We start from the raw sequence: 25030 nt of genomic DNA, 5'->3' as shown, positions 1-25030 counted from the left end.
CTGTGGAGTACAGTATAAACGCCTAGATCTGTTGACTTCTCTGTCTAGGAATTTATACTGTGGTTGACACAGTGACAGCTGAGCACCTCTCCTGAAAAGTAAATACAAAAAGAAAAGTCCTTTTCAACTCTGCCAACAGCAACAAGGTTAAAATTCTGTATTTTTTATATATACAAAATGTAAGGATGCTGATGTTTGAGAGGGTTGTTTTGAGAAAACTAAGTTAAAGTCCACCCTCCTTTTGTCAGAGGAGTGGATCTCCTTTCAGGCTTCCTTATGCTGCAGTAACTCCTTCACCTGTGACAGGAGGTTCTGTCTTCCCACCCTTCCCAGGAGTTAGGTGCATTCTGTGCATAATTCCCAAACCCTGCCAGGTTAGGAAATGAGTTTGAATTGGGCCTGGCTCTCTGTTTCGGCAGTAGAGAGAACTTGTTTCAGAAATTGCAGCCAGAGGCAAGTGCTACTGTAACATTAAAAAATAAAAAGGTGAGGACTCAGACACACCCAGCTGCCATGCCGACACTGAATTACCTGGTTGTGGTCTGCTTTGGAAGACAAGCCTTCTCTACAGTTAGTTCCACCTGCAGCAAGGTTAGTGGTCATTCTTATTTACTCAAGCAGTAAATTCCAGTCTTGATCCATCTTCTGTGAAAGTTCTGTCTCCTGCAGACACAAGTCTTCCTCATTTGTTGACTGGTTCATTTTATAGATTTGTTTGGTTTTTGACTGTTTTCCTCATAAGTAATAGCAAAGTATGCGCATCATCAGTGAACATATCACTCTGCTATCCAAGGTCAGAAATTTAAATCCCTGGCCCTTCACTACGATGCTCCGTGCCATTTGCATCCCACATCTACCTTCCATGGATTCTTTTCAGTACCAGTCTCCAGGAACTGGTATGTTTAAAGAAGAGAGGAATTAGTTACTTTTTGTATTTTCCTTGCTTATGTTTCAGATGTTGTTTTCCTTATAGGTTTTGTATCTTTAGTGTCTAAGCAATAATGCACTGTATGGTAGACAGACAGGCCATGAGGGTTAATGAGTGGCTAGAGAAACTAAAAGCCCCAGGTGAAACTATAATTACTTTTTCCATCACTTTAGATAGGAATTGCTCTACTAGTTCAGACCAACAAGTCTGTGGTCCAACAAGTCCAGTATCTTGTCTCAGTCAGAGGAAAACTTATGAAAACATGAAGTGGACAATTACAAAATTATTTTTAGTGGAAGCTTTTTCTTCACCAACCAGTTAATTAGCACCTCACGCCCCTCCTGAAGCAGGCAGTCCATGTGTCCCCCGTGTAGGTTTATCATCTCTAATGTAACTATGGGTGTTCAGTGGTCATCGAACTAGCAAACATTTCTTCAAGCCTGCCACACTTCTGACAGGTTTTCGTGGCAGAGAGTTCCGCAGGCCAACTACGTGTCCAATATAAAGTATCATTTCATTAGTGTCACGTGTTGCCTTCCCCGCGCAGCGCGAGCCGCCTCCTCCTCCTCCTCCTCCTCCTCCCTCTGTCAATCCAGCGGCGAGAGGCGCCGTCCTCACGTTGCCCGTGTCACTCTGCTGGCGCTGGCTCCCTAGCAGGCCGCAGCCGGCAGTCCGGTACCCGCGGGTAGTCAGGCGGGCGGGGCTTTGCCCGGCACTGGCCAGAGAACAGGCCGTGGGGGCGTCTCATGCCGGATGCAGCGCCGCAGCCACCGCGGCCTGGAGCTGCCCCTTTAAAGAACAGAGACGGTACGTAGCTCTACCGGATTCAAACTACCCAATGAGTTGCCAGGTTGAGGGCATGGGCGGGGCCGGCAGCGACCAATGGGTGCTCAGGACACTGCGAGGTGCGGGGGGCGTTAGTGATTTCAAACCTCGCTGAGGAGCGGCCTGGAGTTCGCCGCACCGGCTCAGGTGAGCGTCACCAGTGTCCGCTCCCCGCCCCCCGCCCCGGACTTACATGTCTAGCCGGGGGCTTCCGCGCCCGTGTCACGAGGCTCCCGCTCGCGGGTGGCATTTCCCTTCTCCCGCCTAACGGGGTGCCGAAGTGAGCGGACGGTTTAACGTCCTGCTGCTGGGCGGGGCCGGCGCGGGGTCTCTAGGCCCATCCACCCAGTGAGGTGGGGGCCTGGGAAGAACAAACCCGGCCCCCTTGGGACTCTCCCGCGAGCTAGAGCTCGGGCCCTGCCAGCAGCCGCCGCTGCGGCGATGGGGTGCGGAGCTGCCGTGGGCCGAGACCGAGCGACCCGGCCGGCAGCGACCTCTCCCCGGAGCGGCCGTGGGGCGAGTCTGCAGGGGCGCCCGTGGGGAACGTAGCGCGCCCGCATTAGGTGCCTGCCAGCGCTAGGTGGGGCCAAGCGTGTGGCCTGCAGGGACGAGCGGTTCCAGCTCTGATGGCGCCGTGCTCCCCTGTACTCGCACCTCTGTGTTAGCGCAGCTGCGGGCTGGAATATGCCCTGTTTGAAAGTTGTGTTGGTTGCAACGCTTGGACTTTCCGTGAGTTGTCAAGGCGGGACTCGGTTGGCCCTTTGGGCACTCCGAGCTAAGGTGTAGTGTATCGGGCTCTTGTTACCTGCCAGCATTAAAAGTACTTTTTGGGTCACTGTGCAGGTTATCAGCGACCCTCGGCATGCTGAGCTTTATTAGCACCTGACAGACTTCCTAACAACTAATTCGGAAAATGATCACTTGAGTTTTTGCTATGGAATTTAGATCAGACCAGACTTTCTAGGTGGAAACCAGTTTGTATGATACATGACAATTCCTGCCTCTAGAAGTGATTTGGAAAAAAAAAAACTAATGTCTTGTGAGCTGAGCTCTCTCTTGAGGCATAACTCTTGGCACTCAGTTGGTTCTTTGGAACTCTTGATACTTGGACTTAAGATGTGTCTTGAATTCTGGTGATCTAGCTTCAAAATGAGTTTCCTACTGATTTTTCGGTGGTGTGGGTCACAAGATAGCCCCTGAAAATAATATTCTCATTTCTGTCAAATCTTTTGGTATTCTTGCTAAGTAGAAAGATGTCTTGTGACCCTTATCGCAGCATCAGCTGACACGCTAGGCTGTCTGTTACCTTTTGCAACTTTTACTTTGGCTGAATCCAGCCGTCAGTGACAATCAGAAAATGCAGCACAGCTTTGATACTATGCAGCAGAAGAGGATAGAGAATGTAAATTAGATTGTGTGCGCATAACAAGCTAAGACTGGATGCTACCCCTGCAAGCAAATCATTCTGCCATCTATTTCTCATAGAGTGTATTTACAGTGCTAGATTGGAGCATATTTTAATCTATGTGTAGGCTGCCTTGTTATGCTGCATTCTCTCTTTTCTCGATTCTAATTTTTATTTTGTATACAGATGTGCACACAGGGTTTGAAATGGGCTGTAACTGAAGATGGTGCTCTGTTTATCTTAGAATGTGTCTTGTTTCCACAATTGCGTACTCTATTCTTCAGCATTGCAAATGTTGAGTAAAACATTTTTGTTGGTAGTTATCTAATTTTCAGAAAAAAATGAAACTTTGAATTTTGGATTGTCTGCTCTAGGGGAACTTCATGATAGAGGTCACATGTATCACCTCTACTAACTTAATGAGGAGACTTGTCTTTGCAGGCCATGGAAATTTACCTGCCAGTGTGTGTCCTTTTAAATATGCATTTTGCAGTGTAGTGAATATAAGCTCTAACACTGGAGCAGCTGATCTTATAAATTCAAAAGGTGATCTAATTCTCCTGTTTCTTTCCCTCCCCCTACATCCTTTCTCTTTCCACGTTTGGCCTTGTTTGAGGTTTTTATCCTTTCAGCACAGGTAGTTCCCCTCTTTTAAAATTTGCAAATGTTCTTTTAAAAACAAACGGAGTTGCAATGAAATTAAAACACTTGCATTGCATTCAAAGAATGTTATATTGAGGAAAATGCCAGCAAAAGTAGCAGTCCATTGCGCTAATGTGGTTCTAAACAGAGGACCTTAAACTTGCAATTAGTTGTTTATTTGTGAGAATTATCAGCAAGATGGGAAGTTTAGAACAGTAGATGGGAGTTCCAACATGAACATGGTGTGTGCGTGAGAGATGCATGTGTGCGCAAACAATTCAGGTTAAACTTGAAGAGCTGGATTTCTGACTTATGGAAAACCAGAGAAGGTAGTCAAACTACCTTCTCTCTTCCCTGTAGAGATTCAAGAATCCCATCTTTCTTTTTTGTTGGAACAACAAGTATGTACTCCATAGAGCAACATTTTAAACTTTTTTCATATGTACATCTCGTATTTAAAATGTTACTTATTTCCATGCTAACTTTTGCAGTCTACGTGCTATAGCTTCATGGTCTAGGCATGTGATGTGTTTGGGAAGACGGGCTAGTTCTGTGCCTAGTGGTGGAAGAGGGAGAGCTGGCCACTTGGATGGAAGAATGCATTCAATCCTTTGAGGTGATGAGTAGTTTAGGATTTGGTCTTATAATGAAGAGTGGAGAATAAATAATTGCAAAAAGAAAAGGAGTACTTGTGGCACCTTAGAGACTAACAAATTTATTTGAGCATAAGCTTTTGTGAGCTACAGCTCACTTCATTGAAAGCTTATGCTCAAATAAATTTGTTAGTCTCTAAGGTGCCACAAGTACTCCTTTACCTTTTGCGGATACAGACTAACATGGCTGCTACTCTGAAACCAATAAATATTTGGTTACTGTGATAACCATCTTGCAGGAGTTTTAGATTCATTGATGTATGAATAAAGAGCCATAAAGAAGTGCACCATCATATATGATTTCGGAACTCAAAGTTACGGTCACAGTCTAAAATAAAGCTGTATATTACGGATAGATACTGTTGCAGCGTGCTTCTGATTTCCCCCTCCTTTGGGGCATCATTAACAGTGGAGATTCAGGGTAATTTTTTTTTAAACTCTGAATTTCCTGTGTTCCTAACTTTATAGAATATTAGCTGTTAATTTTTTTAACTTTGAAACAACTGATGTAATATGATTCTGGTTTATGGATTTTATACAGGGTTGGGAGGGAAATGAGTTCCTACTAGAAGTGCTGCTGCATCCTTTAGGATTGAATGGCTGTCCTCCCTCCATAACGGAATGAAACTGATTAGGTTTGCATCATCTTTGCAGGCATTGTACAGTGTAGGAGGAACAGCACTCCCCAGGATATTTTCTCACAAGGGGAGATGGCAGTGGGTCCAGATGTGTGCTGCAGGAAAATCTAGTATGTTTGTGTCTAAATTTAACCTTGTCTGGACCATATGAAAAGGCAATGTTACTGTGGTTGTCTATCCAACCTAAGAAGTCTCTTGAAGTGAGTTGTTGCAAAGATTCTTGCCTTTTGAGTTAGGATTGTGAGCTTTGAAGCAAGGTATCATTGAAACAATTACTTCTGCAGCTCGTTTACAGTGAATGATAAACGTTTGACAGAAGAAAATGATGTGTGCTGTTGATGCCTCACGAGAGAGCTGTAACAGTGGAAAGGTATCTTCAGAGACTAGTTCCCTGAGCAGTTTTGATACTCCAAAGGAGACTTATTTCTTCAGGCTAGCTGAGCAGAAGGCTGAAAGGACAGATCATGACTTGTTTCAGTACTTTTTCTCAGGAGGAAACTCTTCACCCCAGCTTCTACTGTACCAGGCTTTGTCATAAATGGCACTTAATTATTCTAGAACAGGGGTACATTCTCAACCAGAGGTACATTTACCCCTGGGGCTATGCAGAGGTCTTCTGGGGGTACATCATCTAGATATTTGCTTAGTTTTACAACAGGATACATAAAAAGGACTACTGAAGTCAGTACAGACTAAAATTTCATACAATTACTTGTTTATACTGTTCTATATACTGTACATTGAAATGTAAGTACAATATTTATATTCCAATTGATTTATTTTATAATTATATGATAAATGAGAAAGTAAGCATTTTTTTCAAGTAATAGTGTGCTCTGACTCTTGTCTCATTTTGCAAGGAAGTAATATTTAAGTGAGGTGAAACTTGGGGGTATGCAAGACAAATTATACTACTGAAAGGGATACAGTAGTTTAGAAGGGTTGAGAGCCACTGTTTTAGAACATGCATCTCAAAATGTCAAGCAACAAATTAGACGTGTTACTGATTGATCTGCCCCACAGGATAGCTGTAATTGCATGTCTTGTTCTAGAGCAGTAGCTGAAAGTATGATCTTCTCACAGGTTAGCATCTTTAATGTCCAACAGCTCCAGCCCATCACTGCTACCTCTGTTCCTTCTCTATAGCCAAAGGTAAGCTCTAAATAAGGAAAGAAAACTGACTGGGAACCTGATAAGTCTTCAAGTATGTAAAAGTTGATTATAAATAGGAGGATAACAAATTATCATCTTATCCACTGAGGACAGGGCAAGAAATTCTTAAAATCCTCCAAACACCTGTCAGGGATGTTCTAGGTCAGTGGTGCCCAATCTTATTACATAGGAGGACCATATAAACCTAAACACAACCTTATGTTTGCCAAACAGATTCTACATACTTCTTTGAGTATATGAAACGATGTAAACATGATGACCAAATGCTAATGAATTGGCCATTAGTATATTGTGTTGAAGCATGTCGCGGGCCTTAAGAAATACTCTGGTGGACGATGTACAGGCCGTAGATTGGGCACCCCGGTCTAGAGAATATTTAGTCGTGCCTCAGGGCAGGGAACTGGACTAGATGACTGAGCAAGGTCCCTTCCAGTCCTACATTTCTATGATTAAACTTCTCCAGTTAGTACTTGCTACAAAATCATTTTTGAGAGAGATTCTGCCTGCTATGCCTGTTAGCATTGTATGCAAGTGCTAAAAAGCCTAAATATTACAATAACTATTAGTTATTGGGTTAGGGTCCTGCAGATAAAATGCTGTGATTTGGTGTCAGAATTGAGAAGTAAGGGACTAGGACCTAGGAGACCTAGCTTCTATTCGCAGCCTTGCCACTGGTCTGTTGTGACCTTGGGCAGGTCACTTCACCTCCCATTTCCATATCTGCAAAATGAGGATGATACTGCCCTCTTTGTGAAGTGCTCTGAGATCTACTGAGGAAAAGTACTATATAGGAACTAGGTGGCATTGTTACCCATGAAAATTATGCATCCCAAGGGCCAACCTGGTGGCTCACTGACTGCATGTTGGTGCTTATCTACTTCAGTGATTGGCTTAGAAATGCCTAAAGTGTTGCGGGGTGTCTGGCCTGCCCCAAGCTGCTGCCAAAGGAGACAAGTGGCTTGGAGCAGCACATCCTCTCCCGCAGGAGCCAAGCCTTTGCTCTTCAACTTTGGAGCAGAGGAATCCAGGCCCTCCAAGGGGGACACCTCAGCAGGTGCCTCAGGAAGGAAATGAGTCTTGAAGGACCGAAGGAGACCTGGTGCCCCTGGGGACAGGATTGGGAACAGAAGCTGGACCCATGGGGCTGCGGGCGATTCCGCTAACCCCTGAAGACACTGGGAGAAGGGGGCATAGAATTGGCCCCGTAGCGTCCTAACTACTCTGAGTGCCTTTGTCTGACACATGGAAGGGGGAGCCTCCCTCTCAGGGGCGAGGGGAGGCGGGGGCTGGTGGCGTCGGCTGCAGCGTTCTGCGCTCCGCCCTTGGAGGAGGAGGTGCCTGTTTCCCGGCCGGGGATGAAGCGCCCCGCCCGCTGTTGCAGCTGAGCCGGGCCGCGGCCGCCCGGGTAAGTGTCTGGCTTGGTCTGCCGTGGACAAGGGAAGCTCGGGGGATAATTGCCCGTCCTGGAGCGATGGCGGGGCTGTCGGGGCCTAGCGTTCGGGAGGTGGGAGGGGGCGAGGAGACTGCGAGGATAAACAATGCCGGGCGGGCGGCCTGCTCCGCTCTGTCTGGCCTCGGAGCGGAGCTTTAGGAGCTGCACGGACCCGTAGCTTTGGGCCCAGAGTCTATCCATCCGTGGAACTGTTCTGTTTTGGCTGCAGGGGGACTGCTTGTAAAATGTCTCTGAGCTGCCGCATCTGGAGGAGGTGGGGCCCTGCTGGAGAGTTTGGGAGGGAGGGCGTTTGTGGCCCCGGGTGTGTTTAGGCAGGGGGAATCTGGCAGGAAAATGAGTTAGTTGTTGGCTGGGGGACGGTTAGGCCTGAGGATCCGGCAGAGTTTGAGGGGTAGCTTGCTGGAAGGCCTGGGTGAGAGGGGGGTTAAGCAAGAAGTCTAGCTGGGTGACAGTTCTAGCTGTTGGGGAAGGGTGGCTGTGTGTGAACTAGACTAGGGTTGGAGGTGTTTCTGGAGGGGGAGGCAGTTGGTGATCATTTAGGGATGATCCTATATGTTTGATGTGCTGGTGAAGGAGGATTCAGTTCCCCTCAGCCTAACATTTTTTAAGGTTTTCATGGCCCATAGATATGTAAACACTCGGGTGGAGGAGGGGACGCAAAGCAGTCTGTAAGTTGTGACCCACCAGCATTTGGAGCTCTCATATCTAGCATTAGAATTTAGCCTACTTGTTCCAAAGTTGACCACATTTTGTCCGTCCTTCCTTCCCTCCCTCTTCACCCCACCCCCCTTTTCCATTTGCTTCTAATGTTGGCCTTGTTTCCGGTTTTATTCTTACAGCACAAGCCACTCTTGCTTTCTTAGCCATGATGAAAAGTCAGTTTGCTTTGGCTCACCTAAGTAACTTGCTGTATTCTTTCCAGAGTGCATCTAAATTGCATTCAAAGAGCACATTTAGGAAAAGTTACATTTTCTGGAATTTCTTTCAACTTTCATTCCTCAGTACATAGCAGTAATGTGATTAAATTTGCATTGCTCTGGTTTTTTTGGTGAGATCGCAGCAAAACCGATATAGAACAAAATTATTGACTACTACAGGGGAGACTTACTAAGAACACGTTATTGCTGAACGTCTTAGGGCTTGTCTGCACTGGCACTTTACAGCACTGCAACTTTCTTGCTCAGGGGTGTGAAAAAAACCCCTCTGAGCGCTGCAAGTTTCAGCACTGTAAAGTGCTGGTGTAGACGGTGCACCAGTGCTGGGAGCTATTCCCCTCTTGGAGGTGTTTTTTTATAGCACTGAGAGACCTCTGGTGCTGTGACTACACAGCCACGTTAAAGTGCTGCCGTGGCAGCGTTTTAACATTGCTAGTGAAGACATGCCCTTAGTGTATAGCTATCTTGTCATCTTAGCTCAGAGAAACAACCTTATTCAACTGTCTTTGCCATCGTGTTTGGAGTTAATTTCTCCCTATCTGCTTTTCCTGTTTGCTTTCTTCCATTGAGGACTTGTGCTGTGGGTTTCCATAATCTTTGGGCACAGTTTCTTCAAGGTGGTAGTTGTCATCCTGCAGATCACTTAATGAGATTCTCTTTACCCTCCCAAAACAGTACCCAGCCCTCTTCCATTGCTGAGGAATATCCAATCATTGACTTAAAGCCTGCCAGTGTTTCTCTTTAATCATCTTGAGAAATTTTTATTAAGTGACATGGTTAAAGTTCCCCTTATTTCTCATTGCTCCTCTTGCAGGTGTCAAGAGGTCAGGACTGGTAATGGACTCCAGTTTCTCACTTAGTAGCGTAGAACCTGCTACACAAGCCCAAAGAGTTCTAACTAGGTATTATTTATTACTCTGGTCTGATTCAACAGACTATAGTTCTTGGATTAGGGAAATCTTACAGACTCTAATTTTTCTGTTGCACCTTTGAGAGTTGTAAAATAAAAGCTGGTTATCTGCTGCTCTGATCTCTTGGGTTTTCTGAAGAACTTTTCTATCAGGCTATTTTAGTGTGGTCAGATCTTTGCTTAGGTGAAACTCGAGGCTCAGATGCCATGGTGATGAAACTCACAAATATTGTAAATGTGATAAAATTTTAATCTAGTTCAAGTAAAACTTGGCATTTTCAGAGCTAGAAATTAAACATGACTTAAAACTGCTACAAAACAAGTACATGTGGACAGATAATCCTGCCCTTCCTGAAGGGATGACCGCACACTGCATTGACAAAAGGGAACAACCTGAACTGACAGGTCTAATCTCAGCTGGTTCATTCAACTAGTATTGTAGCTTTCTTTATAGTGGGCAAAACAGTGCCTCCACTGCAGGAGAAACTTTAGTGGGTTTAATTTTTTTTTTTAATACTTCAAAAAGAGCCTCCTTGGAAATTGACTTGATTTGATCAATTTCTCAGAATTTAACATTTTTAAATGATCTTCTAGAAAAGTTTGCTTTAACTTGTAAGAGTAAAACCGCGTTGAAACAGTAGGTATCTACTTTTTTGGAACAGTAATTTTTTGATACTGAATTGGTGGGGAGCCATATAAGTACTGAGATAGCAGCAGCAGAGGTCAGTTCCAGTAATGTGTCCATTCTGGCTTAGGACAAACTAGTCTTGTTGTTAGTATTTGCATTTGTTATGGAGAGGTCATCTGGAAGCTGAAATGGTACTACATTTGCTAAATAAGTTCTATGTTTCTAAACATTTCAAAACCAAATGTCTTCACTATTTGCATCTTCAAGATTTTAAGAGCCAGATTTAGGTAACAGAACTAAGGCTTTGGCTACTCTGCAGACTTCTGCTAGCATAGTTATGTCGCTCGGGGTGTGATCCCTGACCAACATAGCTGCACTGGCAAAAGTCCCTGGTGTAGATGCAGCCAGACCAATCAAGTGCAGTTTTGCCATTATAGTTGCATCCACGCTAGGAGCACTTTGGTAGTATAATATACTGGCACTCCTACTGTAGACATGGCCTAAGTTTCTAGCTAAATTTGGCAACCAACTGTTGCTCTTCAGTGTTACTCCAAACTTTGACTTGACGGTGTCTTCCTCATTATGTCACAACAAACTTTGGGCAGTTTGTCCATAGCTTTATAATGTTCTCTCAGAACTTCCCACTTTAACACTTTCTTATCTCTTGGAAGCCTTGTGCTAGAGTCATAGGGTCTGGTCTGTGCCCCAGCTAGTAAACAGTCTCATGGGAGAGGCCCATTTAGTGTGCCGGGCCCCATGGACCCAAGAGAGTTCCACATGGGCAGGTCCGTGGTCTCCAGGACTCTGAGACTAGGCCTTTGGCACTAGCTATCCCTGTCTCTCTCCATGGCTCTCTGCAGTAAATCCAGCCAAGCCAGTCCTGCACCAAGTTTGTACTGTACCCCTTCAGGGCACGACACACTCATTGAGTATTTACAGTGAAACAGGCCGCCTTTTCAAAACAAGGTAACATATATTAGTCATGTGGCACACACAAGCTGAAAGTCTTTAACCTCTGCCTCTGTGCTAATCTAAGCCATAGTCCACCCAGGTCAAACGAGTACCATGATGAGCCAGCCAAGCTGTGATAGTCTATCTCTTGCTCTCCCTTTCCCCCTTATCTGTCTCCCCAGGGTGTTCTACTGTTTGATATTAATGGTTCAGTCATTGGACATCTTTGTCTTGCTGGTTGCTCTGATTCAAGGTCCGTTTCAGCCAGTTGTTTTATGGCACTGTTCGTTCCCTCCAGACAACCAGGTGACGCCCTACCTCATGCCTCCTATGCTGTCTGACCAGGAGACTTAAACGTTTTTTACAATGCAAAGTGCAGAGGGAAACTGAGGCACATATAGGATTTATAAATATTGCAGACAGTTTCCCCTTTGTTACACATTTCTTCCCCTCTCTTGCCTATAAACTGCCTATAAGGTCTGTAGACATATCCCTGTCCCTGGCATCCTTCATATGTCAACTGCTCCGTATTATAGGAGCTTGTCCAGCGAAGAGTTGCTAGGGAGGGTTTGTCTTTCATCTCTGCAGATGAATCTGGGGATTTGCAGTTATAAATGTCTTATTGATCAAGCCAAAACCAAACTAGTCTTGCAAAACTTTCTTCAGTTGATTAGCAGGCTTTCATTTTTTGGATAGTGCTGAATTGTAACAATTGACTGTGGGAAAAAACTAGAATCTGTTCTTTATTTGAACTTCTTTCATCCTATTTACTAGTGAAACTAGTAGGAAAAGTTCCAGAGATAAAATACTTCAGTCTTGCAAATCTATTAGTAATAAAGCAGTCTTAGTATAGCATGCATTGTCACCTATGGAGGCTAATTGCTATTTAGATGTTAGAAAGTATGAGGTGGCATTCACATGCCTCTTGTAAGAAGCCTTCAGGTAATAAAAGCAGAACCTTGGCTGCAAATGAAGCCGTGGGAGTATCCTACAAGACCTGAAAAATTGGAAAGGCATGTAGAACCCATTAAAGGGTCTTAAGGGTTTTTCACTTTCATTTTAAGCTATTTTCACAGAAGAAAAATTCAAACTTATGTAAGATGTTAAGAAGGAATATGTGGGGCAATAATTAAGCCTAAAGAGAAGTGATCTTTAAGACTGCAATTCTCCAGCTGTGGACCATTGAGTGTTTGTTGCTGATCCTCAGAGAGCTGGTTGCTTACAGGATGCTGGTTGGTTTTCATTACTTCTGTATGTGATTTGGGATCTGGAAGACAGGTTAAAATAAACTACTTTCCTATTACCTTAGTTGCCACAGATGTTATGTGATTGTGAGTGGGAGGGAAGATGAAGAATGGGTAGGAAGATTTCTGGGGGACTGACTTTCTGCCACATTGTGAAAAAGCTTGAGGACCCCTATTTTAGAGCTGGCATTACTTCTGGTCATGAGATGATCCCTAAAATACAAAAAGCTATGGAGTTAAACTTTGGTGGAAGGTGTAGCACTGAATTAATAACAGGCTCAAAGATAAAATATCTGGATGAAGAGAGAGGTCCACCTTGCCTAGTGTTACATTAACACTTCACTAGAAAGCTATTTAACTTTCACTGTTGCTGTGTTGATCCTAATATGAGAAGCAACTCTGATGGGGCTAGTGTGGTCACTTCTGTCCTATTCCAAACCTTTACTTTGCATTTAGCACTGGAAGATTTTGGAGAGAAGCAAAAACAGTTCCTTTTACTCCGGGAGCAGTGTGTTCATGTTGCTGATCTCTCTTCTTGGACACCAATGGGGGTTTGCCTTGAACAGCCCCAGTGTTAAACTTTTTGTTGCAGTGCTTTTAGGACATTGCTTTCAGGTACCTTCATTTTAATACATGTCCCTGTCTCTTCTAGGCTTTCTCAAGACCTTGTGTCTGCTACTCCTTGTAGACTTCCTCAGGAACATGAAATAAACAAGTGACAGTTTCACTGCTGCCCCCAGGATTCTGACTAGGAACCATAAATCTATCCAATGTCTTATAAACTTCACACTCCTGCTGCTTGGCAAAGCTGAGTAGCAGACACTGGAGCTGTCTGCAGATTGGAGAAGACAATGCTGCATCTGTTTACATTTGGTTACCTTCACAATTATAGGTGCTAGAAACAATCCCTGACATACTTGGGAAGCTTCCCACTTGTTACTGGTAAATGTATTTTTCAAACCCTTACTTTAGTGTACACAAGCATTGTGGGAAAGGTGGGTCTTTGGGAGTGATTTGAAGGAGACCGGTGCTTTGAATGTTAATTGGGAAGCTGTTAAACAGTGTTTGATGTGTGTCACTCTTTTAGGAGTAGGTGAAAGATAACAAGTAAATTAGAGAGATTTTGGTGGAAGAGGGGGATCAGTATAAGGTGTAGGAAGAGAAGAGGTCAGATATGTAGATGCAAATTCAGTTACAGAATGCTGGTGATCTGGATTGAAACAGTGGCTCTGACACTAGAAGGTGCATTAGTGAAACTGACCTTATTGTACTACCTCTGTGGAGTGTTGGAGTGTGTGGGTGTGTTTTTTTTTTTTTTTTTTTTTTTATGGTGCTTCTCCTGTGGAGTGTGTGGTATTTTTGTTTTTGTTTTTTTAATGGTACCTCCTTTAACACAAACCTCAAGGGTTGAATTCTACCTTCCATTCAGAGTACCTTTTTGTGTTGAAGTTTATGCCTTGTCCTACCTTATGTACCAAGGGAAGAATTTGGCCACTAGGCTGAAATTAAGCTCTGGTATATGGGTGAAATGCCCGTTTAAATTGTGAGAGTTGTATCCACTTACAAAAGGCTCAATTTGGCCCATAATCTAAATTAAACTGGTGAATGGAAATAGTAAACCCAGCCCTTGTTGGCCTTCCCACCCTCCTATGCATAGAATCTTAGAATGATCTGGGGATGGCCTCTGTTGTTGTTATTATTATTATTACTCTAATGTTGTTTTAACTAAATAGGACAAGTCCCCATTTTTGTTGGCACTTGAGTTTAATTTCTGTCTCTGCTGCTGCAAAAACAAACTTGCCCTATTTTCAGTACCACTTAAGTAACTCTGCTGTTGCTGAAAAGAAAGAAAACTACATCAGTGTTTGCAAAATGGGAACGACAAATTACATAGTTACACTTTAGAATAGGTTTGCTACTTTGATTGTACTTTCTGCAAATAAATCTAATGTTTGACTCTTTCACTGTGGAGGCTGTGTGCAGATTAGCTGGTTTATACACCTATGGTGAGAACAATCTTGAGCATTATCCATAGAAGCTGAGAGTATTTGAGTAGATCTTCCTGATTTTAATTAAAAAAAATTCTGCCTGAGTTTATAAAGTAACTCTAGAAGATGGCCCATCTTGTATCATCTTTTTCGTCTTCCTGTTCTGCACATCCTAGTTGCTATTCTGGATTCTTTGCAACCGATTCAAGTTGACCCTTTTCCAGATTCACTTCATCAGTTTGTATACAGAGCCCCGGGAACTCTTCCCTTCCTGCTGCTGAATTTTCATTCTACTAATTTGTTCTCCCTTGTAGGAGTATTCTTGGTTTATTTGCTGAGCAGTCAGGTTAGTCACATAATACATCCAAGATGGGGATTGGGTCTGGATTGTCTGATGTGTGACCCATTCCTATTAGATTTAAGAAACTTCTAGAATATTTAAATGGGTGTGAATTTGTAGCCCTAACTACAGTCAAAAAATTGACTGCTGCTGACAACTGTTAGCTCTGTGTCCCTCTGAACCAGCGATAAAACTAATTTGACTGCTAGCATAAATGGGTCTGTCCCTCTTTCAGCACTGTTCAAATGAATCCATGCTTTTTTTCAAGGTCCTAGAAATGACTGTCCTTCTTATACTAGCAAGTCAACTATTTTCAGGGTACCTGTTGCTGATAAGTATTGTCAGCAATGAGTCAGCTTTTCAGTGTAGATGGGCACCTAGTCCTTTTTTGGCGTTTTTAAAAACTTCCTACAGAACTCACTACACTTAGTCTGACTTCTGCATGTCTTATTTCTCATTTGAAACTTTCTCAGACTGAGGCTTCAGTCCCCTGGAATGTAACAGATTACAGCATCAATGTTCTTTAACCTGTAACTGTTCAGTTGTCTGTCTTCTAAGGCTAGAAGACTACCATGGTCTTAGTGTGGGTACCTAAATGTAATGGCTAGCTTAATTCTCTCTCTTCCACCCTATGCTCCTTGCTCCCCCTCCAGCTACAAGGATTAGAATGTTCTTATGGAATACTGGATTTTCACTTTTTTATTTCTGTTGGAATAATAAATTATAACTAGATGTAGCACCTTCTGAAACTACCTGGCTTGTTGGAGTTAACTATATTTTTCTCTCCCCAGGAATTACTGTAACTATAGAGAGAACCTGAGGCACAATGGGAGACGATAGCGAGTGGATTAAACTGTCCATTGATCAGAAATGTGAACACAAGGTAGGAGAACTTGTCCTTGCTCCATATACTTAGTGTGGGTGGTTCAATACGGCTGCTGTACCTATTAATTACACCAAAGTGGGTCGAGTCTGGACAGTCCCATGTTAAAGCATGCAACCTTATTTGAAACTGCCTCAGTTTTGTTAACAAAAGAGGGAACTGAAATCTGAGTAGGATTTCTAGAGCAGAATTTACTTGATAGCCTCTTCTTAACAGATCAGTCGAAATGTAGTGTCCAACGTGTTAATGTTCCACACATGAAATGGATGTCCATGTCAGCTCCTCTGCAGTTGAACTGCTGCCAGGACCCTTGAGGATTGATGGGAAGAATTGATATCAACTGTGGTGACCATTCTTTATCAAGAAGAAAAATGGATATATTATTTCCATGTCCACCTTCAAGTACAGTAGAACCTCAGTTACGAACACCAGCATTCCTAATTGACCCATCAACCACACACCTCATTTGGAACTAGAAGTACACAATCAAGGAGCAGCAGAAATGGGCGGGGGGAGCCAGTACAATACTATGTTAAATGTAAACTACTAACAAAAAAGGGAAAGCAGCATGTTTCTTTACATAGTAAAGTTTCAAAGCTGTATTAATTCAATCTTCAGTTGTAAACTTTTGAAAGAACCATAATATTTTGTTCAGAGTTACGGACAATCTCCATTCCTGAGGTGTTTGAAACTCTGAGGTTATACTGTAATGATTGAAGATAAATCTTGAGGTTGCCAACACAGCGAGGATGTCTTGATAAGTAGGAAAAATAAAACTTTCAGAATTTAAGTTCTTTGGTTTACCGAATACTTTAGTCTAAGAGTTTGAAATTAGGTATCCATGTAACTTTGTGCATATGTGCATTCTGTGGATTTTATTCCCACTTCAATCTCTGGACAAGTCTTACATGGAGGAATTGAGTCTCGTTCCAATTGGCTGGCAAGTATAACTGAGCTGGGAGGTCCTTAAGGCCAAATTGAATTGTACTCAACCTGTGAACTTAAGGAGCCTTTGCATCCTTACACTCCATCTTACTGAACAAACTGGAAGAAGGGTAACCAAACACTTATGGGCAAATACTAAAGGTGATCAACTATTTAAAAAAAAAATAAGAATTTCCTGAAGATGCATCTTCCATGCTTTCTTAACTGTGAAAACCTTTCCTACCTTCAAGAAAAGCTGCATTGGAATATAAAATACTTTTCAAACTCTCAGTCCGGGTAAAATGGGCATAGAATCACAAATTGAAGTTGGAGAAGACCTATTAGAATCACCTCATCTCTAATTCAGGATTGGTCCCTGCAGATATGACTCTTTGTTTTTTATGTGGTACTCTTTAGAAGTTGGTTTCTCATGAATTAATAAAGTGGGAGGCATCTGTGCTTAGCCTTACATATATCAGTATAAGAATCTTGGAGATTTCCACAGCCACAAGACTTATACAAATCTATAGATCAGCAGTTCTCAAAGTTTAGCAACCCCAGGACCCCCATTTTTATTTAAAAAATTTTTGGGGACCCCCCAAGCCTCCCCTGCTCAGCCCTTGCCCTGCCCCCCACTCACTATATCCCCTCCCATCCCTCCGTGGCTTGCTGTCTCCCATCCTCACTCACTTTCACAGGCTGGAGCAAGGGGTTGGGTGTGGGCTCTGGGAGGGGGTTTGGGTGTGGGAGGGGGGTGCAGGCTCTGGGAGGAGTTTGTGTGCAGGCTCTGGGCTGGGGCAAAGGGTTGGGATGAGGGAGGGGGTGATTGGTGCGGGCTCCTGCTGGGTGGCGCTTACTTCTGGTGGCTCCTGAAAGTGACCGGCACATCTCAGTGGCAGTGGCTCCTAGGTGCAGAGGCCAGGGGGTCTCAGTGTGCTGCCCCTGCACGCAGGCACCGCCCCCGCAGCTCCCATTGGCCACAGTTCCTGGCCAATGGGAGCTGTGGAGTCGGAGCTTAGAGCGGGGGGAGTGCACAGAAGGACCCCTCCCCCACCCCGCACAAGGACCACAGGGATGTGCCAGGCAGTTCCTGGAGCAGTGTGGAGCCAGTGCAAGTAGGAAACCTACCTTAACCCCACTGTTTCGACAGACTTCTAGTGTACAGGAGTTGAGGGGGAGGAGTTGATCAGAGGGGTCCATGGACCCCAGTTTGAGAAATGCTGCTTTAGATGTTGTATCATCTGACTTTTTATGCTCAACCAAAAAAGGTTGTCCTGTTTTTCCCTCAATGGGAAGTTTCGAACTGCAGCTCAGACATTCTGTCTTGATGTGTGTCATCAAGTTACATGCATTTTATGTTGAGATCATCCTTTGAAAGAGTGCTTCAGGATTATATAGCTGCCCAGTTCATACAGATGGAGAAGTTTTAAATACTGTTCTAAAATGTTCTTGTTTAGCTTGCATATTCTAAATAATCTTGGCTGTATTCATTTAAGGTAGCAGTGTTCGGGTTTTTTTTAAAAAGTCAAACGTGACCTAATATGTATTCTTCTGGACACACAGGCTCGGGCAGAATAAATAGTGTCTGTAACTGAATAAATGTATTGCCATGATCAAAATTAAACCAATTATACAAAGAGAGTGCATTACATAATATTAGAATACACTTAGGACGTGAGCCTGTACAGAATTCCTATTGAGGGAAATAAGACTTCTGCACATACAGGACTTGCAGGATTAAACCCTTTTTCAAACCCTCAGTGCAGTAACAAGCAATAATACCAGTGTGGATAAAACTAACTATTACATGAACCTGATGTTTCTTTAATGGAGAATAGGCAGACTAGCTGCAGCTGATGAATCTACACAAATTTCATTCACAACTGATCTTCTATGTGCTTGCTGTTCTTATCCAGTGCTTCCTTTGATCAGAGACAACCATTCAAGCTATGTACTGAGAAGGACAGATCTATACAAGAAGTTATAATGAAAGTTAAATGGCAAGCTATTTAACTAAACACAATGCCTAACTCGTGACTTCTTTTCCTAGTTGTGGAAAGCCAGAGTGAATGGCTACGAAGAAGCTCTGAAGCTTTTTCAGAAAATAGAAGATGAGAAAAGCCCTGAATGGTCCAAGTATCTGGGACTAATAAAGAAATTTGTGACAGACTCCAATGCAGTGGCTCAGTTGAAAGGATTAGAAGCAGCACTTGCCTATGTTGAAAATGCTCATGTAGCAGGAAAGTAAGTCCTTTCTCCTTCCTAATGATATGTTTTTGTGATAGTTAACGTGACCTTTCTAGGAAGAGCTAATTTGCCCTGTGCAGCTGCCACTTTCAGCGTTCCTGCCATGTTGTCCATTTATTCCCTGATCTGAAGAAACTGTTTACTGGATGGCCAGTTGCTAATGTCTCTGCTGTGCTGTGACTGTAACTTCTTGTATTCGTAAGCTCTGTGACAAAACAGCGTGTTTAGTATTCTAAATCCTAAAAAAATTTCTCTTCTGAACCAGAAAAGACAAGTAAAATGCAATGATGAGTGAGCCGTCTTATAACTTGAGAAGGGTAGAAGTGGAATAAAAAGTTCAAAGTGCTCACAGCAGCAGCATTCCACAGTAGTGGTTTGCTTTGTCTCGGAGCAGATAAGCATGCCTGCTGTCTGAAATGGAGCTGTGAAAGGGGATATCCGCATGCCTGCAGCTGATTCAAAACAATGACCAGAGTGGTCACTTGACTTCTGGGGATTATGGGACGTTTCCGGAGGCCAGTCACAGCGCAGTAATGCAACACGTCGTCCACACTGACACCCGGGCGTTTCAGTCGGGGCGCAGCAAGCTTTATGCTTCTTGTGGAGGTGGATTAGCAGGAGCACTCCAGCTGCAGAGTCCAGGCTCTGTACGTGCCTTGTCAGTGTGGACACCTCAGGAGTTAGAGCACCCAGGGCTGATTTAATGTGCTCTAACTTGCAAGCGTAGCCAAGCCCTAATACATAATCTTCACAACTCAGAGATAGACCTAGTTTGGGTGTCATCTATCTTACAGTCTGCTGCCATGATAGGTTTTCCCTTCTAGTGAGAGAATAGTATGGTAGATCTCAAATCAATGAAGGCTACACTCAGAAAGACCTCAAGACTTTTGGAATATGCTGCTCAGACAGTTTCACTTTTGTTTCTACTGCCTGTCCCTCCCTTCTCACATTTATCTCCAGACTTTGTCTCCTTATCCAGAGCTATTCCGCCCCCAACAATATTCTATTCATTTAGCTTTTTGAAAATTTGCACTTTTAGAGAGAGGTAAGGAACTGACTCTGTGTACACAAATTTTGCAGAGAAACAATGGGATTGAGGTCTGTTGTTTCTCACCTCTATATATTTACAAATATTGCTGTTAACAAGCATGTTATCTCTGGAGACACCCGTTCTCAGTCTGAGAACTGCAAAACTAACATCTCTGATGGTATCTTCTAGACTGAGCACTGAGTCCCATTGGGTAGGTAGAAAAATTAACCTAAATATCTCTATAGAAGCCCCTGGAACCCCATAAGATTGGGTCCCTAATCCATGAACTATTGGAACTCATTTACAAAACATTACATGAATATATTGTCTCATACTACAGAATTTAGAATCCCTATTCCATGATGAGATATCTTTGAGCTATAATGTATCTTAATTAAAACTCTTTAGATTTTTTCCTCAAAAAGCATTTTATAAAAAAAATCCGATTTTCAGTTACAAATCTGTTTTTTTTTTTTTTTAAAGAAATTTATTTTAAATAATTGATTTTTATCCACCCTGTCCTAGCAGCTACTAAGTTGTTATCCTGATTATTTTCTTTCCATAGAAGAAAAGTAGGCATTCATATTTAATTTATCTATCTGTTTCTTGGTTACACAATTACTTTAATCTGAGTGTATTTCACTCCTTGTGATAAGGAACTTATAGGGAATAATAGTGTGGCACATTTTAAGTTATTTTTTGTTTTTTTTTAATATGTAGTGAATTTTGTTAGTAGTCTAATCATTTCTAAACTTATGCTCTATGTTGCAGATAAAGTAAAATGGGGAGGGGAAGTCTTGCAATTAAATGAGTCAACTTTCAGAATTTAGCTGGAAAATTCTGTATGTTCTAGAAATGTGTAGAAATTAAACAAATGGACTTTAGTTTTGAATTACAGATAAACAGCAATCCATTTCACCATGTTCGTTGGATGTAGCGTTAGAAATCAATTAACCTTAACTCAGAACGTTAAGAAAACACAGCACACCAAGCAATTGTAGGTGATCTTCTCTTGCATACTGGAGAAATTAAAATTGTCGTGCTTTTGGGAATTGCTCCATTAGGCCAGAGACAGCCAGAACTACTTCTATAGTGAACAATGGTGTTCTAATATTATCACTGTTTTTAATTAAAAAGCACAGAAGTCTTTAGAATAGACTGTCCTTCCCAACCAAAGTACAGTATTGCCAGCAGCAATGGTATCCTAGATCTTACTGTACCTTTCTCTGCTTCCATAGGCTAAGGGTATATCTACATAGCAAAGAAAAACCCAGGGCTGGCCAATGCCAACCAACTCGGGCTCACTGGCCTTTGGCTGCGGGACTGTTTCATTGCTGTGAAGACTTCCAGGCTTGGACTGGAGCCCTGAAGGGTCGTAGAGCCTAGGCTCTAGTCCGAGCCTGGAAGTCTTCACAGCAATGAAACAGCACCGCAGCCTGAGCCTCGGACCAGCTGCAGGTTTTTCTTTGCTATGTAGATGTACCCTCAGCGTACAGACTTCAAGTGTTGCCCACTTTCCATTCAGCTCAATGAAGAGAGTATCCGTGTTGGAAATTTTTACTCTGTAATTCAAATGATAAAATTGAAGATGCAAAATGTTAGCACCTCAGATGGGAGTTATATGAAAAGTCCTGTCAATAGTTTTCAAAACTATAGCATATGCTATAATTAACTGCTAAATTCCAGCACTTGGAATATCCATCCTGATGGTGCATACCAGCATACTTTCCCTTTTTTCTCTTCCAAATCCCTCCTTCAATTAATCTTTTCTTCCTCATCCCTCAAACCCACTCTTCTATGCCAACCTTCTATATTATCAAAAGATTTAAAAAGAAGCTAAAGGCCAGAACATGTAATTGCATAACTGCTGTATATGAACCTCCCTCTTTTCCTGGTATCTTTTTGTACTATACTTAGATTGCAAGTTTCTTGAGCATGGATTTGCATCTTTATTTTCCATGTGAAGCAGTGTATACCTATGAGGGGACAGGGTGGGTATGTATATATAATATATATATTTCTCTCTCTCTCTCTCACACAACTTTTGGTTGGTGCCTTGGAACTCTTAAAACTAGTCTCCTTGGGTGTCCTGCTGTTCTGCATGTATTCAAAAATTAGTGTGCTTATATGTATTAGTGGTCCCCAGTGTGGTGGGTTCCACTGTGCGAGCACTGTACAGTCCCTGCCACGAAAAGCTTTACGATCTTAGACAAGATACAACAGGCACATGAAACAAGCATAGAGGTCGGGAACACTCTTTATCTAGTAAAGTGTATGTGTAGTACCCAGCTGAGTTCAGTAACATAGTGGAGTAAGTCTTTAGGGAATGTTATTGCCATGGTTAACCTAAATAGGATCTAGTTTCCAGAAGGTTAGTTATCTCAGTGTTACTATGTGTGCATATACCTCATGGGTGGTAGAACTAATTACATTCGCTGTTCTGTCTGCTGAAAACTAAATATGTCCTCTGTTTTCAGGACAACAGGAGAAGTGATTTCTGGAGTTGTAAATAAAGTGTTCAATCAACCTAAAGCCAGAGCAAAGGAGTTGGGTATAGACATATGTTTAATGTATATAGAAATTGAGAAAGGGGAGCCTGTACAAGAAGAGCTGTTAAAGGGCCTGGACAACAAGAACCCTAAGATCATAGTAGCATGTATAGAGACATTGAGGAAAGCACTGAGGTAAGTTCTCTTGTTTAAATTCCACATGCTGTTAAGTAACGGATAATTTATGTAAGGCTGTAAGTGGCTCTGGAATTTGGTATTGCTGAATCTTCGAAATTGTAATGACTTCAGTGGAAAAAAAGTGAATCTTTTTTAATGGCAGCATTTTCCCTGACAGGGACAGTGTGGGAATTAGTCAGATGTGAGTGTTTTCTCCGCAATTACTGTTCTTGTATCTTGATCAGTTTCAGTCTTGGCAATCTGTTTGCCAGACTTTGTTTAATGAAAACATTTTCTTCAATGGTAGGAGCAGGGTTATTTCCCAGCAGAACTATTGATTCCAGGCTTGGGATCAAAGTCGTTGAATTAACGGGAACAATTGCAAATAAATATCTTTTGAGTTTAAAATAAAAATGGTTTTCTGTGTCCTCCCCACAAATGCTCCCCCTGCTGATTGCTAATGCACAAAGTAATATAATCTATTAGTCCTTTCCGTGTCCGGGTCGGGTGAGGTTTCCCGTCTGTGGTGTTGATGAAACAACAGTCTTCACTTGGGATATTCACAGCTTTCACTAAAGAATGTGATATTGTTCAGGCCATTCCTAAAGCAAATTTTAAATATCTTCAATTCAAAGCCAAAGAAAAGATGCATCTTATATTGTGCAATAATTTATTTTAAAGCTAGAATTGGTGGGCAAGGGAATTTGTGTGTCTGGAATAGTCTATAACATACTACTGAAACTTCTCAGGAACACAATCAATGTAAGTAAAAAGTTGCATTTAATTTTAGACTTACAGCACATCTTGGGTACAAATGTCACATGAAGTGTCTTACATGTGTCAAATCTGCAAAAAAGGAATTTTGTTTATAGCAGTTTCTGAATAGTTTTCTATATTTTTGCACTTTCAGATTTTTAATTTAGGAGTTCTGTGTAGTATCCGTTACTTAGCTGTCTCCCTTGATCTGTAGACTAACTTCTAAAAATATTCCCTTGTAAGTGTCTAATTGCACCAGTATGTGGAGTTTGCCAAATCCCTGTAGTATTTGTCTTTGCTAAATGTAGGCTTCTTATCATTGTTTTCCTCTTCTCTCCTCCCCAAAGACACACTCCCCCCCCCCCCCGCTTTCTCTCACAGTCTAAATATCTCTAAATTTGCAATATCTGATGATTGTGTCTGATGCATGATCCTGTCAGTATTTGGCATGTGAAATATAAACTTTAAGCATAGAAATATCTAGAACAGATACAGATGGCCAGTATTGGGTCCTTCTGAAGAGAGCAACCCCCTAATAATCAGCTAGTTCCTGAAGCATGAGGCTAGATCGTCTTCTGTTGTCATTCCATCTACGGTTACTGCAGATGTTGTCCTATGTCTAAAGCCTATTTTTAATTCTAAGATATATGCCTCTGAATCCTGTAGTAGTGTCCCAGACTTAAGAGTAATTATCAATTATAAGTTGATTTATTTAATCATGCCATATTGTGCTATAAAAACAGTGTAATTGGGAATCCTGATGAGCCTTCTGTACCACTTATCACTTCTCAAGTCTAGCTCCTTCTGTGGTTACATTTGATTCTTTAAACTAGTCCATAAAATTATTTTATATCCTTCAGATATGAGATGGTAAAACCAAATTAATTATTCAAGGGGGAGCTCACCATTGACCCGTGAGACTAGAATGTTTTTTGCGTTCTTGCTATATTAATACAAGAACAGATCTCTGCCTTTGTGGCCCATCCTATGTATCAAGCAGGCATCTTTGAACTGTCTGCATCGATTTGTCAAGCGGTAATCAATTAGAACTCATTTGTTTTAATTATAAAATGTTCCTTCAGTGTGCATTACCTCACACTTCTCAGGTTTTAATCTGTTGTTGCCCTACTAACTAGCTAAATTCTTCCATAGTTACTCTCAATCATCCCTAGTCTCTTGACATAACCATGTTGTAGGCTAATGTATGGACCAACATTGGCCCTAGTATGCTTCCCTGGGAAACTCTGGTATATATTAAGCTTTCGTTGCACAGGATTGGTGACTCATTTGTATTCTATATCTTAATCCATGACTGGGATGTTCCTCCTGCAGCTAATCTGTTTCTTATAAAGCTTCTTGTAAACATCTGATAGCATAAGAGTATAATAGCACCTGAACAGTTCTTAGTAGCTGAGTACTGAAAGGGTACTGATGTGCTCCCGTTCAATAGTGATTGAAAGATGAGACTTTGTGCAACAGGCACAAGGGCAACTTGCAGAATCTGGTACCAAAGGGTGGATGATGAGGTTGGGGTTGGGGGAAGCGTGTGCCAAAGCGCGCACTTTCTGTGAGATGACCGATGGCTCACTAATCTGGTCTAACAAATAGCAAAATGACTAATGCTTTTCTGCAGTGTGCCTCCAAGGGATAGTCAAAGGAGATTCTAGCGTGATCAGAAAAATAGGTCTCACAAACTCCAGTCTAAGGAGATTTCTTGTTCTCTGGCAAGGGGACAGTCTTAAGCAGCAGGTTGGATTACATGCTTTGAAGTGGTTTCAAAAGCCTGGTTTTATTATTCCAAACTATGTGAA

At 42.4% G+C, this 25030-nt stretch overlaps 1 protein-coding gene across 13 annotated transcripts in view; it reads left to right on the top strand.

The window, feature by feature from the left end:
• The first annotated feature begins 1457 nt into the window (after positions 1 to 1457).
• CKAP5 (cytoskeleton associated protein 5) overlaps positions 1458 to 25030 on the top strand; it is a 105394-nt gene continuing 81821 nt past the window's right edge. The window contains exons 1-5 of one of the 13 annotated variants that reach the window (XM_027831879.3): positions 7596 to 7669; positions 13038 to 13327; positions 15505 to 15596; positions 18571 to 18764; positions 22275 to 22481. In XM_027831879.3, the coding sequence (XP_027687680.2) occupies positions 15540 to 15596; positions 18571 to 18764; positions 22275 to 22481 (458 nt within the window). In that variant the 5' untranslated portion in view covers positions 7596 to 7669; positions 13038 to 13327; positions 15505 to 15539. The other 12 variants (XM_043548340.1, XM_027831885.3, XM_043548341.1 and 9 more) reach the window with 12 other exon arrangements.

The sequence above is a fragment of the Chelonia mydas genome, chromosome 6, assembly GCF_015237465.2.
Source record: "Chelonia mydas isolate rCheMyd1 chromosome 6, rCheMyd1.pri.v2, whole genome shotgun sequence".
Classification (NCBI taxonomy): Eukaryota; Metazoa; Chordata; order Testudines; family Cheloniidae; genus Chelonia; species Chelonia mydas.
Note: the sequence above shows the minus strand (reverse complement) of the source record. Positions and strands in the feature narration are given on the sequence as shown.